Here is a 16,855-nt window from a genome sequence, read left to right as displayed (position 1 = left end):
GCGGCCGTTACATAACGCGGCGGCGGGACGGGAGGGGCGCGCGCGCGCCCGCGGCCTCGCAGCCCGCGCGCTGCGTGCGCGCGCCCCTGCCCCGCCCCGCGCGGCGGGCATTGTCCTTCGCAAAATGGCCGCCGGGCCGCCCTCAGCGCCCCGCGCCGCGCCCTCCCCGAACAGAACTTCGCCTAGCCATCCCCAGCATCCTTGGCCCCCTCAAATCTTAAATCTCCTCAAATCTCCTCGAAGCTGCTGGGCCGCCTGCCACAGCCCCCTCAGTGCCCCTTCAGTGCCTCACACGGCGTTCTTTGCACGCACGCTTTCCCAATCGAACGGGCAGCCCAGGGAAGTGGTGAGTCCCTGTCCCTGGAGGTGTTTAGGGGGAGAGTGGACGTGGCACTTGCAGTGCCATGGTCTGGTTGACGAGATGGTGGTGGGGCACAGGTTGAACTCGCTGATCTCAGAGGCCTTTTTCGACCTCGTTGATGCTGTGGTTCTGTGATCTCCTCATCTCTACCTCATCAAATTTCTCCCTCCTGTTTGTGCCCCTCACTGTGTTATGGAGGACACTGATGGCATGGCAGACCCCCAGAATCCTGGGCTGTCCCTGTGAGGAGGGGTTATCCTCCACAGGAGAGATGCCATGTCTGTGAAGGAAGTGATCACCTGCAGAACCCCAACAATTACACTACACCAATTACACTGCATAAATCAGACCCACCAATGATGTGATTTCTTAAAGTTCGTTCCAATGGGAGGGAGGAGGAAATCCTCAATAACTCCAGAGATTTCACAGATTCACACAAAATGGTTCCTGTGCCTTTCATCATCAGCATTACACTTGCCACCATCATTTGTCAAATGCTTCTCTACATCACGTAGATGGAAAAGAAACTTCAGAAAAATGATCCCTGTCAATTCCCCAAGGATGGATTTTCCAGGTGGGCATCACTCCACACTGGTGCTGCTCCGTGTGGGAACACTCTGAGTCATGACACCAAGGTGGCCATGTGGTCACACACCCCCTGCTCCTGGCAGGACAAAGCTTTCTGCACCATTTCAGAGATGTTCCTTGTCCAGAATAAACTGCTCACACAGTGAAATATTGACTGAAGAGAAACTTCACTTAAGAGGCAGAGCTGCACACTTGTTTTTCAGTGTCAGTTCTGGTCCCTCTGTTCTGCCTTTGTCATGTTACTTCACATTCCAGCTCTCCCCTTCTGAGCACAGATTGGATTTTTCCTGCCATTTTCTGGAAATTGCAGAAGAGTAATACCCACTGGGTAGAGGAAGCTGAAGCCAAACCTTTATCCGAGTTCCCAGTTGAGAAAATGGCACAGCCATGAGGCAGGAGGATGTCCCAGGCTTCTACCTGAGCTTCCACAAAATGTGAGCAGTGGTCTTTTACAATCCCCTGTAGTCCAAAATTTAGCCTGGAATTTCATAGAACCTTTTAGTTTTAGTATTTTACTCCCACTGAAGAGTCTTAGTGAGTCAATTCTGAAAAAATCCCAGGCACTGAAGTGTTCTGTTCGACCCAAGAAGGCAACAGATGCTGTTTCAAATTGTGACTGCAATTCAAACAGATCATCCTTTGAGCTCTGCTTTCCACTCCTATCTGTGTCAATTTACTTGATTTATCGTCAAAAGATCAATTAGTTGATCCTGCCTGTTTTCTCTGTTTAATTACTCATGCTATTATTTTTCTATTTGTTTAAGGTACTGGGAGGTGAGAAGCACCCTGGCTGGGGAAGACCATGTACTTCTACCCAAATCCCCCTTCATGTGTGATGCCTCAGGCTCCGATGATCTCCCTTCTCCTTTAATTCGAGTTCTGAAAAGCAATGGGCAACTTGGTTTGGACCTTCTCAAGTCAAATCATCACCACCAAGAAGTAGAACTACTAGTGAGAACAAGGAAACAAAGCACCTTAATCCCCACCCTTCTATCTCATCCCTGGCTTTTTAAAGCAAAACTCCAAACCCAACGGGTACTTCACAGAACAAAAGATGAGTTGTGATTCCCAATGGACCTTAAGTTTTATTTTTAGAGATGATGCAACATCACAGAGACATAGGAGGAAGGGCATCATGGGGATTGATAGTCCTGTTGTATTTTGTTCTTGTCACTTCTTCCCCCTCCCTCCTTGAAAATCCCTGTGCTGCAGGCCCAGGAGGAGGATTTTTGGGGGAGGTGGGATGAAGTTGGCCAAGGCCTGAGCATGGCATGAAAGAACTGAAGGCAGGAATGGCACCAAGTGAGACACACGTTAAGGCAGCATCACAAATAGAACAAATGTGCTAAAAAAGACAGGAAAATACTCTAGAATTTATGAGAACATATGGGAGTTAGATGTGCTCAGAAAGGCTGAAAACAGCTTCAGCTGCACCAGCTGTGGTCTCACCACCAATCAAACAGATCCCAAATCACAGAGCAGGTTTATACAAACCTCATCTCTGTGTGGCTTTTCTTTTTACATAGCAACAGAGAAAACTCTGAGAAACTGGAGCTGACAATGATCAGTGCTAAAACCTGCAAAGGAACTGGCCAGACAGCAGCACTGGGAGCAAGCAGCGGGCAGAGAAGCCACACTGGGAACTACAAAGGCTCCACTCCTGCAGGGTCCGGGCTGCAGCAGAGGGGAGCAAAGCAAAGCTTTTTGTCCCTCTGAGCTCCTCCTCTTCAATGCACCAAGCTGAAGGGAAGTGAATGGGGAAGCATCATAGTGAAAATTCCTGAGAAATTCCATCTCTGGGAGAAAAAAATTCCATGTGTTGTTTCTTAAAATATTTCCATACTTTGTTTCATTCTTGTACTGCAGTTTTATAAGGATGAAATCTAGATTTTGCAGAGCTCTTTGGCTTAATTCTCCACCCTCTGATGAAGAGGGCAGGGAATACAGGCATTTCATATATGTGCTCTTCATGCTGGGATTTTAAAACATTAAGTTTTTTGACACCAAAGCAGCTACAGGCAGAAGGTGCGTACTCCTGCACATCAGCAAGCATTAGCCTACAAAACCAACTCCAGCCCCTTTAAAACTGAGAGTTATTTTGCACTGAGTCCAATGCAATAACCAAAAGCACACAGTAATTTGGTGTGAACGAGTGCGTTGTGTTACTGGCTCAGGCCCTGCAGGTCTGAGTGCTTTGCTCAGGCTTTGCTCTTCATTAATTCTGGCTTAGCCCTGGGAATAGAAAATACCTTTTGCCTACAGCAAAAGGTGTGCCTTCACTGTGCTGTGCCTTCCCTGTTCCTGATGCTGATCATTCCCTCTGTTCCCCAAATAGCTTCCAAACCTCCTGTTTCACAAGGTAGTAACTCCTATCCTCATCAGATCTTTTTTTTTTTTCTTTTTCTCCCGACTGTAAACCACAATTTCTCTTTGCTTTCCTTGCTGGACCCACAGCCCATACTCCAAAGCCTTTCTGAGCAATGTGAAATTCCACGCTGACATGGAAATTCCCCACTCTGCTCAATTATATAGACTGAGAGGCACAGAAGCCTCCTTGAGAGGTGAGCAGGAAGGTTTCCCTTCTAGATATGTGCGGAGCTCCAGCCAGTGTTCAAGAGGACTAAAAAATGTCAAGATTTCATACTAAAACTCACCTTTCCCAAGATGATTTCCACAGGAATCATCTATTTAAGAACAACAGATGCTGCGGATATGAAAAGCCACTGACACTTTTAGGGAGTGAGCAAAGTGGACGCTGTGTGCCAAGAGACAGCAGGAGAAGATCAAAGAGTTCCAGCTTTCAGTGTCTCTTCACACAGATGGACCTGGGAGCAGCAGAGGACACTGTCCCACTCCTAGATCGACCTCCTACACGGTGGATCTCTACACAGTATTACATGGATATTCTAAATATATTCTGCCACTCACAAGAAACTGCTGCAGTTACAAAAGCAGCACCTTAGCCTTGAGGAACAGTGGCAGGAGGCCTCGTACTCCTGGGTTTTTAGACATCCGGTTTTGATTTGCATCTACAGCCTTTTAGTGATGTGTGGAATGGTATTCTGGATCTAGGAATGCCCACTAACATCCTCAGAAGTCTGCAGCACAGAGCAGCACCATTGTGTAAGTCAATAAGGTGAATTTGACTTTGTACAGCAGAGATTCAAATACAGTCACATCCTCAAATAACAAAACAGAGACCCTTACCCATGATAAACAATGAGGGGTTTAAAATTGATGAGTCTTCAGTTTCTCAAGCAGCTTTTGGAATTTTTAATTTGTTCTACCTGCAAAAATTCATTCCTTCTGACCTGAACAGACACCACTTCCTTTTCTCAGCATGACTGGTTACATGACATGCTTTTCCCAGAGATAATTGCTGGCTTTATTTTTATTGGAAATGATGGATGCAGCAGGTGATAAGTAAAAAAGGGCAATTTAGCCATGGAGTGTTGCAGCATTTGTCATACAAGGACAGCAAATTATTTACATTATCTTGAAAAGTTAATTTTTAGTGAGCGTGCTGGGAAGGCACCACCCTAAGAGGGACTGGTTCCAGCTGTAAGACCAACAAAGCTGCACTGCTAATACTTGTCTTAAAAAGTATATTGCTGAAGAACTTGCTTATTGGCTAGCACAGACAAAAAGTGAGGAGTAACAGAAGTAGGGAAGAGAGCAGAATGGAAGGAGAATGGAACAGAATGGAACAGCAGGATGCTGTTAGTGTTTTATCACACCAGGTTATTGAGTTGAATGCCATGGTAGGTGAGCTCCCAGCATTAACAGAAAGGTGATGAGCCTCCAGCAGCCTCAGAAGGCACCTCTGCCCAGTGTCCAGGGGATATCGACCTCCTCCTGGACCCTGAGGGAGAGAGGGAGGCACAGTGGCAGTTCTTCCTGCTTCAATCCTGCTTCATTACAAGTCCTTCCCCAACCTGCAGGCAACTCAATGAAATCAAAGCACATAATTTGATTAGTCAGCTTTATCAATGCCCAAGAGCTCCAGAGAGCATCACCTTCAACATCCTAGAGGCTTCTCAACCTGCACGTGTTTGACGTGCATAAAGAAATAGGAGACATGGGTTGTTACACAGCAATCAGTCAATTAAGTAAGCGTGAAAACAACACTGTGCTAGTGACTGTGCACTTGGACAGAGATCAGGCAGGGTGTGGGGTCTCCCTCACTGGAGATATTCCAGAACTGTCTGGACATAACCCACTGCCATGCACTCTGAGATGAGCCTGCTGGAGCAGGGAATTTGGACCTGAGTTTGTGGTCCTTCCAACTTGACCAATTCAGTGAATCTGTGAGCGCTGACTGAACAACGACATCACTGCGCTACACACCTGGGGCTAGCAATGCTCCCACTCAGCACTGAATCTGTCCTGACAAGAAAATGAGGAAGATTGTGATGGGGTGGCATCCATCCCATCCCATCCCCTCCCCAAAGCCCGCTCGGAGCAGCCCCCGCCCGCCCCGGCCCTCAGGGACGGCGGCTCGGGCGGGGGCGGAGCGGGGTCCGTCCCGCCCTGGCGGGGCCTCGTGAACGGGCGGCGCTTCCGGGGCAAGCAGTGGTGCCTGTCCCGAGCCGGCGGAGACCCGCGGTCTTATCCGTGTCCCTTTCCGTCCCCGGGCGGCGGCTCCGCCGGGGCAGCAGCGGCCGGGCCGGGCGGGGCTCGGGGCACGCAGGCGGCGGCGCGGGCAGCCCGGAGGGGCCTCCGGAGCCCCGGCGGGCGGGAACGGGAGCAGCGCGGTCGCCGCCATGGACGAGCTGGACACGGAGCCGCCGCTCGTGGTGCGGGATGGGCGGGCAGGGCAAGGCCAGGCCCTGGGCTGCGGGGCCATGGGCGGTACGGGGCTGCGGGCGGTGCGGGTCCGGGGCGCCGCTGACGGACACCGTCCCCCTACAGGTGGTGCCGGGCGCGGACCCGTCGGCCCGGCAGCTCTGCTTCGCCTGGGGCCCCGCGGAGGTGCTGGTGTGCGAGACCCTCTTCGGCCGCGCAGGTGGGTTCCGCTCCCCATGCCTGTCCGCTCCCCGTGCCAATCCCGATTCTGGGGTGAGGGCAGGGCGGGCGCTGCTGCCCGCTCGCTGACGGGCTCTGTTGCAGGTACCGGGGATGGAGCACCGAGCTCCTCCTGCGTCTTCGTGGTCCGCAGGGACCAGGATATTTACATCCAGACCCTGCGGAAACTCTTCAACGAGTCGCACGGGATTTTCTTGGGGCTGCAGCGGAGCGAGGAGGAGCTGGCGGGGAAGTCGCGGAAGGCGCAGTGAGTTGATGGGGGAGAGTGGGAGGCAGCCGCTGCCCCTTCTCCAGCCGGGGGCCAGCGCCAAGGCCTGATAAACGCCTCAGGTGAGGCAAGTGCTGTTGGCTCTGGAATCAGCAGCGGGCTAGATAGAATGACCATTTTGGGGGTATTTTACAAATCAAGGCTCGGATCCTTCCAATAACCACGCTGGTAGAATGTGGCACAGTCTCATTGATTCCAGCTGGATCCACCCAGGTAATGGGAGTTGCTGCTGCAGAGAAACTTGCAAGGCTATAGGGGGCATAACACTAAAACTCCAACAGCTCCCTCCAATCAAAGTCTCTTTGTGTTTGGCAGATTGGTTCAAGTGAGTAAAAACTACCGGTCAGTGATAAGAGCCTGCATGGAGGACATGCACCAGGCAGCTGGTAAGTTTATTTGTTTGTTCTCTTACTGCAGGAAAAGGAAACACCAGTTGCAATTATGAAACTAGGATTGTAATGGTAACTTATTGTAACTGCTGTACAATAGCATGTGTAGGTTTCAGCAACTACCAAGACTCTGTTTCCATGCTGGAGATTTCCAAGTTGGTTTGTAAATCTGGTCATGGACTGTTTTTTTCCCACCGTATTGTAATTGATTTTCTGGGGATTTGCAGCCTTTTCGTATCTCATGTGGCAGATATATGGAAAGCTATCACAGCTCAGAAGCAGCTGTTAAATGTAAATATGTTGCTCTTTGACTTTATTTGCTTTTCCCTCAGTTTCGACCCGAGACCCTGCCCTGCAAGGCCAGTACAGCACTCAGGTAATCTGCAGTCCTATCAGGTTGAACGTGGATTACTGGCTGGTGAATTCACCTGGCCACCACTATGGCATGAGGCACTTGAGATTTAACTCTGCCTTGTATATGAGGTGCTGTTCATGACCAAGAATAAATGGAAATAAATAGTTAATTTCTGTGCTTCTAAAACAATAAAGATGCCCAACACCTCAATTCACTGCAATGTTGTAAACATATTTGCTGTTGTAGATGTGATGTTTTCTTGTCATCTCAAAGCTGACAAGAAAAGTTTCAGACTTGCTGTGTGGTGTTTCACCTCTCAGATTCCAATCAGCTGCATCTGAGCCTCATAGCAACCTCTGGGTGTTCACGGTGAGCTGTCAGATCCACGGGAGTGTTCTGGGAGGAGCAGAGTACTCACACCAGTTTCATCCTATCAGCTGCAGTGATGTTGCTTCATTGGCCGTTCTTTTCTTCCTTTGATGTTTTTATTGAATCTTGAAAGTGCAGAAAGGCTGAAAATAAGACCAGTTAGGTTGCTCACTGGTGACAGACTATTGCTGCATTTCATTACACAGTGTCAGTGTTTTCTGACCAAAAAAGAGTGTGAAACTGTGGCCTGTGTCTTTTTATTTTTATCTCTGAAATGTCAGTATGATATTTCTCTGTAAGAACTGATTGCTGTGGACAGCAGATGCCTTTGTGTGGTTAAAAAACCCAAGTGGAATAATGACTAGCTCTGAAACTTGGCCCTGCTTTCCTTCAGGTTTCCATTCTCTCTGCAATGGAGCTGATCTGGAACCTTTGTGAGATTCTGTTTGTTGAAGCAGCTACAGGTGAGCCGTGAACTATCCTGGTGCAAAGACTGATGGGTTTCTTCTTTGCATATTTATTTGTTTAAAATGTATATTATATTCCCTGTGTCATAGTTTAATGTTTTAGAGATATGCAGAGTGTCAGTAAGCCTTTTAATACCCCTTCTGCCTCAGTTAACTGCCTTCTTTATACTGAATTACGTCAAGCTATTCAATTTGCCTTCTACTTTTCTTCCTCACTCTGATTTAAATTGTTTCTTTGTCAGAAAGATTATGAAGAGGAGGGATATCAAAAGCTGTTGCCAATCTTATTTTATTTATAAGCTTAAACATGTCTTTAAATATCAAATGTGTCAATGCCAGTTGACATTTACACAGCTCTGATACAACTCCTTTAACTTTAGGTTGCCATTTTTGAAGTCAGTCTGTTTACATTGGCATTTTAAAGTAGGAAATAATTTTGAAGGAAATCGTATTATGCAAACAAATGTGCTACTTACACAGTCCCAGAATTCAGGAGAGACTTACAAATTATAGATTACTTAATCTAAATTAATCACCTAGTACTGAATTTCTTCTACCTATTCAGTTAGTAATAATGAAATTATGCTAAAATAAACAGAAATATTCTATTTGTCTCTTGGCATTGCAAGATTTATGATCTGGATCACTCATTTTTTATTTCTTCATGTTTGGGTTTTCTACTGGACCATGTTGCCACAGGAAAACCTGTCAGAGGCTGGGTGCTCCCAGAGCCTCTTTGCTTAAGGAATTCTGTAATTTGGGGGTGGCAGGTAGAAATCCAGTCAGTAAATCTCATTTAGGGATGTCAAATTGTTATAAAATGAGAGCAGTTTGGGAACAAACAGGTGGGAACTAACAGAGGGAAATCTGTCTGCACAGCTGGGCCCCTCCTGCTGCGCCTCCTGGACTGGGTGCGGCTCCACGTGTGTGACGTGGACAGCATGGTCCGGGAAGTTTTGAGCAGTGAGAGTCCATCCAAACACAAGCTCTTCTGGAACGTGGTGAGTGTCAGCACCTGGAAGATTCTTAAACAACAGGAATTCATGTCTGTGCTTTCCTTCCTCTTCCCTGCTGGACGTGACACCTCATTGCTGTCTGCCTGTGTAGGATGAAGCCATTCTCATTCCCATCGTCATCCTTCCTGACCCATAGAGGTCAAGCCTTCCACTGTTACTTGAATTACCAGTGCCTACAGTTTAAACATTTTATCTCCACTTCCCTTGCCTGAATCACAGGTTAAAAGGCCCCTCTGATCCCTTTCCTGGGTGCTCCATAATCTTGCCCAGTGTGGAGCTCATGGATGGGGTTTTTGCAGGTGGATGTCTTTGTGCTCCAAGGCCGGATGGACGAAGCGCGGCACCTGCTCTCCAAGGAAGCCAGTGCCAATCCCGCATCCATGAACATGTACAAAATCTTGGATGACTTGATGAAGAAGATGCCTGTGCCCAGTGTATGTACAAAGTGTGGTTTTTTTCATGCAGTTTGTTGGGAAAGCCTCCTGTTTGTATCCCCTGTAACAGTTTGCTCCCCTTTAGAATATCTCAGTCTTACTCCTTTACAGTAATATCTGTGTTCTTGAATTGCCCAGAGACCCAGCAATTCAGATAAAAGTTTGTTAGGTGACAAATCAACACAGAAAGATGACAGACAGCCTCATGTTTAGCTTTTTATCAGGAGTGACTGTGAGTTTGGCCCAAAAACTGTGGCCTGATGTGATTTGACTTGGTGTTTCCTTTATTACTTGTATTCCTTTATGCCTCTGTTCAGCTTGGCAATACACAGACACTGACAGAGCTGGAGCTGAAGTGGCAGCACTGGCACGAGGAATGTCAACGGTATCTACAGGATGGAACTTTTGCTTCCAATCCCCACATGGAGTCCATCTGCAAGGTGTGTTCTTGCTGGGAACAAAGGAAAATCTTGGACTAAAGTATTGAATCTATCCTTGTGGATTTCAGGAGCCCAGTGTAGCCATAAGTAACTTTAATAGCTCTCCTGTCCTCTGTTGATGGTTTGCCAGCCTGGGCAGTTGGGTTTCTCTCCCTGTCCAAGATCCTAAGGCTGATTTGGAAGCTGAGCTGTGAGAAAGATCTTTGTTTATGTAATTTTGAATAAATCCTCACACTTATTTTGCAGATTATCCTCACACAAATTTTCAGAACAGGAGTAATGCCTCTGGAGAGCTGGAGTGCAGCTGTATCCATCACTGAGTGTGCAGCATTCCTGCTGTGTTTTTCTCTCATTAGATACTGCTGGGAGATGAAGATGCCATTTTGGAGAAGAAGGATCTCATGACCACCTGGTATCACTTCCTCGTCACGCGGCTACTGTATTCTCACCCGACAGTGAGGCCGATGGAGCTGCGTTTCTATGCACAGGTAGGAAATACAATTATTCTAATATTCTCAATGTTTCAAGTACAAAAGGGTTACTACACTGAAATAAAAACGTAGGGAAAAGTCTTACAGCAACTACATGCCTGTAAGATGTTGTCTGGAGTTTGTAAAAGGACTGGGAGAGTGATAAAGTTGAAGGCCCACTTTTCAGTGGGTCACTTTTCAGTGTCATAACATTCCAGTCTTGTTCCTGGAAATTGTTTTCCCAGTTCCCTTATACTAAAATGAGGAAAATTCCATTTTGTTAATGAGTTCAACCTCTATGACCTATTATTTCCTATAAAATAACTGCTACATCCAAACAAATGTCTTGCTTCTGCATTTATCATGTCTTGTCATCTCATTCCACAGTCTAGTATGGACCTGTTCCTGGGTGGAGAGAGCAGCCCTGAGCCTCTAGACATGATTTTAATGGCAGCCTTTGAATTTGAGATGCATCAAGTGATCAAGGAATGCAGGTTGAGTTTTAAGGTTTTTGATTCTCTAGTTCTACAGTATTGCTTTTGTGTATTTGGGGCGGGGGTATGGGTACAGAGCCCTGATCATCCTTGCAAAGAATTTAGCAAAAATACGTGAAGCTGGCAGCAATTAAAAGTATTTCACTGGGTCTGGGACATTGCAGCCTGACCTTGGACTGTAACAGAGCTGTGTTTTGGTAAGAAATGGTTGTGGAAAACCTGACACAGTCCCTGGCAGTGTTAGGCTTAGTTTTTTCTTTTGCTTCAAACACAGCATTGTCCTGAGCAACTGGTGGTTTGTGGCTCATCTGACTGACCTGTTGGATCACTGCAAACTCCTGCAGTCTCACAATCTCTAGTAAGTATTTATTTGCATTATTTGAATAAAGATTAAGATAGCCCAGAGGGGGAAAAAGAAAAAAGAAAAACATGCTGCAGAAATTGACAGTACTTATGAAATAAAGTCATCAGATTTTTCCAGTGAGATGCAAATAATAATATCTGGATATTTACTCTCTCTCCCCACCCCAGTTTTGGTTCAAATATGCGTGAATTCCTCCTGCTGGAGTATGCCTCAGGACTCTTCTCCCATCACAGGTATCAACTTTTGTTTTATTACTTATAGGACAGACTTAGCTGAGACAGCCAAAACAAATAACTGCATTTTCATGAAATAAAAGGGCAAAACTTAGAGCAGCCACTTTTAGAATTTCAGCAGAGGTGTCAGGGTTTGTACAAGATTGGCACATTTTCCTTCCTGAATGGAGACAAAAGCTGTCTGTTAGCACCCTTCACACCTCATGACCTGGGCACGGCCACTCCTGCCACCGTGCAGAGTGCCTTGCACTGAAGGTCTTACGAGCTGCACATGTTCCAAAGTTGTGGCATTCAAAAGTTATGTTACAGGGAACTGGCATGAGGTAGAATGGAAAAGCCATTTCAGGACTGAATGCAAAGTTAATCAGAGCTAACAGTTATTAATGCAGGCTCAGATTCTCCTTGGGGCTTTACTGTTGTGCTCATTGAAGATTTCTAGGGTTGGAATGGTGGTGATTTCTCCCCTCTCTCAGCCTGTGGCAGCTGGGGGTGGATTACTTCGACCACTGCCCGGAGTACGGCCGGGTGTACCTGGAGCTGCACATTGAGCGCATCCCACTCAGCACGGAGCAGAAGGCCCTCAAGGTGCTGAGGATCTGTGAGCAGAGGCAGATGCATGAGCAAGGTGGTGCATTTTCAGTCTCACTGTTTTGCAGTGGTCCAGCTGAACCCACTGAGACTAATTCTTCCCCTCCTTTGCTGTGTTTCCCCCCAAGTGCGCAGCATCTGTAAGATCATGGCCATGAAGGCTCTGCGGAACAACCGCCTGGGCTCTGCCCTGTCCTGGAGCATCCGAGCCAAGGATGCGGCATTTGCCACCCTCATCTCGGACCGGTGAGGCTGAGCCAGCAGCTCCCAGGCTGGGGGGGACAGGGGGAAGGTAGCTGCTGTGTCAAGGGCCAGGAAAGCTCCCACTGCTGCAGGTGGGGCCAGGCACCTTCTGGACCAGAAAACAACACCCTCAGGTGCTCTCTGCTGCAGTATACCCCCAGCTGTGCCTTCCCTAGGTTGTTTTCCTTCCTGACACCTAGAGACAAAACAGATTGACTTTATCTGAGAGTCCAACCCCCTTAGACCTTACTTGGATAAACATTTCTTTTAACAGCTTCTGTCCTCTGCCCTTCACTTGCTGTGACAGAGCTGTTTGATGGTCCAGACAGTGACCCAGGGGGCTGTTTGGGTGGAGGATAGTCCCTACCTGTGCTTTATTCAGCAGATTATTTGTAATCAAGTTCACCTCACAACCTCTAAACAAGCCAGTATGAGTCACTTAAGTTACCATTTTCTACTAAAAATGTCACTGTTTCTACTAAAAATTTGAATCAGTGAGTGGTTTTATCATATCCGTGGCTTTGTATGAGCCTCTCAAAATTCCTGACCTTTCCTGGAGTGGGAGGGTTGTTATCAAAGCGAGGACAATATTGACATTTGGCTCAGGCCTCAGCAAAAGCTCTGGCAACTCTTTATGTTTTATAATCTCTAACAATCCATGTTGTGTGGATTTCACTAATTAGAAATAGGCAGAGACCAGTCCTTGCATAGTTAGAGTATAATTTTGAAATTACACTCTGGGAAGGTGGCCAGACAACGCTGTCTTCAACACTGGCAAAAGGTGGTAAGATATTGCTAATCTGAGGTTTGGGGTGGTTTTTTGTTTGTTATTTGAGGGAGTGGGAATCATTAAATTTCCTTCAACAGAAGGATGAAAAAAAAAATCACAGGATGCAGCTCTGCAGAAAGCAGCATAATGGAGGCTGTGACAAAACAGATGAAAAGCTTTTAGCATTGTTTTTTTCCTGCTGCTTATCAACTTTTTTACACAGCAGAAAAACAGAGCTTTTGTTATGATCTGAGAGTGTTACTTATGCATCCACCAGCCTCAGCTTCCTGCCTGCCTTCCTTTACTTACTCCTTTTAAAAAATAGATCTCAACTACCACAGAATGCAGAAGAATCAGTGAAGTATCTGTTAAATGTACATTACACCAGTTCCTTGGCCACTTCCAGGGAATGTTTGACAACTTCTGAAACCCTTGGGGAGGTTGATTAAGATGGAACTGAGCTGTACAGTCAAGTTTTCTGGGAAGGGATTAGGAGATACAGAGTGGTTGTGGATGATGTCCTCCCCTCTAAGCTTTCCTTGTGTTCCACTTTCTCCCCAGATTCCTTAAGGACTATTGTGAAAGGGGGTGTTTCTCTGACCTGGATCTCATTGACAATTTGGGCCCATCCATGCTGCTCAGTGACCGGCTCACATTCCTTGGTGAGAGCTGCCTACAGTGTCCATACTGGTCTGCTATGGAGAACTCCATGGAATTACTTGGATTTATGCTTTCTTCCATCTGGCTGCCTCCTGGTTTAATGATGAGGGGAAAGCAAATGGTGAATGTGGTTTGGGATGCAGCTTGTATCAGGGTGGCCTTTACCACACCAGGTTCCTGCTCTGCTGTGAGCAGGACAGGCCTAAGTCCTGACACTCCGAACTTCTCCTTCCCTCTTTTTCCAGACTGTATCACTACCTTGAGAGGCTCTGAAATACTAACAAATGCTGCCTTAGGGGGTTCATTGGAAGAGTAATCCATTGGTTTAAGTTATGCTGACCTTGTTACAATTTTACCAAGTTCTCCAGAGTCTCCAGTGTATAGGTTCAGTGTGCCAGTCAAGCTCACTGGAACAAGGGCCCTCCCTGCCCTCTCACTGAGCTCTTGTGCCAAGAGACAGTGAGGGCCTCCAGCTTATTTCCTTCAGGTACCACAGCTTCCTTCTCCTGCCTGGCACAAGGCAGGCTGTGGTAACCTGCCCCTCTGCCTGCAGCTGCTCTGTGGCCTTTGATTCATGGACCAAAACAGGAAGTTTATTTCTCTGATGCTCTGAGTAGGAATCTCAATTTCAGGGGCCAGAATCTGATAGGAATTTGGAATAGCTGTCAACACTCTACCTGATGCCATCCTTAGGGGGAGGGTGAGCTTGAGTTTTGTCTGTTTCCACTTGGTCCAGCTTGTAAAACTGGAACTGATATTCCTTCATTAAAGCTGACCCTAAGCTAGGTCTAGAAGCTAAACACAACTTACCAAATTGGTAATCCCTCAGCTCTGCATGCCCAGCATCATCTGGTAACTGTCAGCCCCAGAGAAGCCTTTTCCCTTTCTGCTCTTTCTAAACAATCCGAAAGGCCTGAAAATATTTCTGCCTGTTTTTCTCTTCGGGTTTTTAGAGCCTTTGGTGTACCTTTGCTGGACAACTTCCCCATGTCTCTGCCTTGAGCTCAGGCATTAGTCAAGCTGAATCTGAATGAGAATCACTAATTTCCAGTATTGTGACAGTTTAGTGGATACAGAATGACCCCCACTTCCATCCTCAGCCACTTCTCTCATGCTGGATATTGATTTCACTAATTCTTAGCAAATGCAGAACTTTCCCTATTAGCAGAGATTCCAGTTTACATTTAAACAACTGAGGAAGACGGTGCAGCCTTTCAGACTTCCTGATGCTACACAGATGCTCTGTGACCTCAAAAAGGACATTCTCTCTGCTCTCGAAGCCACTGGGGCATTGCTCCCTTGCAGACACTCAGCCTGAGGCAGCAGCAGCCCCTGACCAGTCTGATGCAAACTCTGAAGCTCACCCAGAACAGCAGCAGGGTTTGGCTGCCCTTTCAGGACGGCTCTGTTGTCATCTTCCTTCATGTACCAGATTCCCAGCCCCCAGAGTGGGCTGCTTCGGGCTCATTTTGGTTGGGGGTGGTTCTTTGTGGGAACAGAGGGATCTCCCAAGGCCCAGCAGCCCCTGATGCCTCATTTTGGCCACCCTGTGGCAGGGAAGTACCGGGAGTTCCACCGGCTCTACGGGGAAAAGCGGTTCCTGGAGGCAGCGCGGCTGCTGCTGACACTGATGACGGCTCACATCGCCCCCTGCTCCTTCTGGATGACGCTGCTCACGGATGCGCTCCCGCTGCTGGAGCAGAAGGAGGTGAGGTCCTGCCCCGCAGGGGGCCTCTTCTTTTTTCCTGACAAGGGAGCTCAGAGTGGTGACCGTCCTTTCCTCTTGCTGCCAGGACCTGTCCCTGGCAGTTCCAAGTGTCCCAGTAGTGGGAACACACAGGGACCCAGGAGGGGATAAATTGACTCTTAGTTCGGTTCCCTCCTGTTACAACAGCAGTGGAAATCATCTGCTCTGGTAATTTTAGCACACACTGCATTCAGCTCCTTTGAGTACTTGGCTTGAAGGTTGTTCCAGTGCTTCTAAGCAGAGTTTTTCCTTCAAAATCCATCAAGAAAAAGATAATTCAGCAATCACAGACCCAGAGCAGCCACTCTGACTTCATTGCTGACCCTGCTTGGTGCAGGAGGTGGCACTAGAGACCTCCCAAAGTCACATCCAGCCTGAATTATCCTTGGATCCTGTGATTTCAGGGGTCAGAATGGATCTGTGGGAGTGTAAAAGCATTCTCTTCAGCTGCACTATCTTCTCAGCCTGTGTGATGTCTGTAAATTTGATCTTTTTCATTAAATACTTTGATTTCCGTAGGTCATATTTTCAGCAGAGCAGACATACGAGTTGATGCGATGTCTGGAAGACCTGACAGCTGGGAATCCAGACAAGCAGAAATTCCAGGTAGTCCCAGTTCTGAGGACAATGGGATAAGGGGATAAGTTCTGAGGAGGGCCATGGGAAGGGTAAGGGAGGGAACTCTACATTTATATTCCTAGTGAGGTCATAAGAGAGGGACAGCCCAAGTCCCAGAGACTGGCACAGCAGATTCACAGCAGTCAAATGAAGCATCAACAGAGACTGAAGTATTCACAAACCCAGTGCAGGAGTGTTCCTACTCCTCATATTCTGATGGTTTGCACTGGACCATGATGCTTTTCCAAGATGAGTAATTGCACATTACATGGGCAATGAAGAGCTGAGATGGTGCGATCCATCAGCTCTGGCTCTGAGCATTCCAGGCACAGAACAGGGAACTATTTGCTGCACATGCAAAGCCCCGTAGCATCCAGGGAATGAAAAGGCTTGGCAATGCTGTCTTGGATTGAGCTATTAAGTAGGAAATGTAGGTTTTGCTCTTCTCAGGGGGCCCCTGTAACAGGCAAATACCTCTCACTGACCTGCATCTTCACTTTCCAACCCTGAGACAGACTGTGGCACCAGCTCATCGCTGTGTGCAGTCTCCTAACCCATGCTCTGCTCCCTTGCAGGAGGATGACATTGAGACAACCAAAGTGGAAATGCTGAGACTTGCCCTTGCACGGAACCTCGCACGAGTCATCGTCAAAGAAGGTACCGTGGAAGGGTCTTGAAGACTGCAGGGTGTTCCTCTAGGGCTGTACATAAACTGACTTTTTCTAAGAATAAATGTTTTGTTTTGCAGACTGCTCGGTCATTTGTTCTTGTCTTCCAAAAACAACTTTACATAGACTTTTTTTTTACCTTTTATGAAGCACCTGCATCAAAATGTTACAGCTGCTTGTTCCAGCTTGGTCTGGCAGCCCTCCCCTGGTGAAGTGAGCCTCACTACAGCTTTTCCTTGGATTTTATGTTTTCTTTGCCTTTAACACCCAGAAGTGAAATGAAGGCCAC

General features: G+C 47.3%; 1 protein-coding gene and 1 long non-coding RNA gene across 5 annotated transcripts; both read left to right on the top strand.

Annotated features, from left to right (window-relative positions):
• The first annotated feature begins 96 nt into the window (after positions 1 to 96).
• Positions 97 to 16,645, top strand: NUP85 (nucleoporin 85). 3 transcript variants are annotated; one of them, XM_053960295.1, is made up of 19 exons: positions 97 to 346; positions 5,861 to 5,954; positions 6,059 to 6,221; positions 6,558 to 6,628; positions 6,964 to 7,007; positions 7,750 to 7,819; positions 8,702 to 8,823; positions 9,138 to 9,272; positions 9,590 to 9,712; positions 10,069 to 10,200; positions 10,570 to 10,676; positions 10,951 to 11,034; positions 11,208 to 11,273; positions 11,747 to 11,898; positions 11,990 to 12,107; positions 13,435 to 13,535; positions 15,090 to 15,241; positions 15,800 to 15,886; positions 16,474 to 16,645. In XM_053960295.1, the coding sequence occupies exons 1-19, from the start codon at positions 125 to 127 to the stop codon at positions 16,573 to 16,575; spliced, it is 2,145 nt and encodes a 714-aa protein (XP_053816270.1). In that variant the 5' UTR covers positions 97 to 124; the 3' UTR covers positions 16,576 to 16,645. The 3 variants fall into 3 exon arrangements, with proteins under 3 accessions (XP_053816270.1, XP_053816271.1, XP_053816272.1); XM_053960296.1 differs by lacking the exon at positions 97 to 346 and adding an exon at positions 4,633 to 4,710; XM_053960297.1 differs by lacking the exon at positions 97 to 346 and adding an exon at positions 5,609 to 5,745.
• On the top strand, positions 357 to 4,390 carry LOC128797590 (uncharacterized). Of its 2 annotated transcripts, none has more exons than XR_008434186.1 (2): positions 357 to 935; positions 1,714 to 4,390. It is a non-coding gene; the product is annotated as an uncharacterized LOC128797590 (long non-coding RNA). The 2 variants fall into 2 exon arrangements; XR_008434187.1 differs by lacking the exon at positions 357 to 935 and adding an exon at positions 947 to 1,383.
• Positions 16,646 to 16,855: the final 210 nt, after the last annotated feature.

The sequence above is a fragment of the Vidua chalybeata genome, chromosome 19, assembly GCF_026979565.1.
Source record: "Vidua chalybeata isolate OUT-0048 chromosome 19, bVidCha1 merged haplotype, whole genome shotgun sequence".
NCBI classification, from domain to species: domain Eukaryota; kingdom Metazoa; phylum Chordata; class Aves; order Passeriformes; family Viduidae; genus Vidua; species Vidua chalybeata.
The sequence above is the reverse complement of the archived record's forward strand: the minus strand, read 5'-3'. Positions and strand labels throughout refer to the sequence as shown.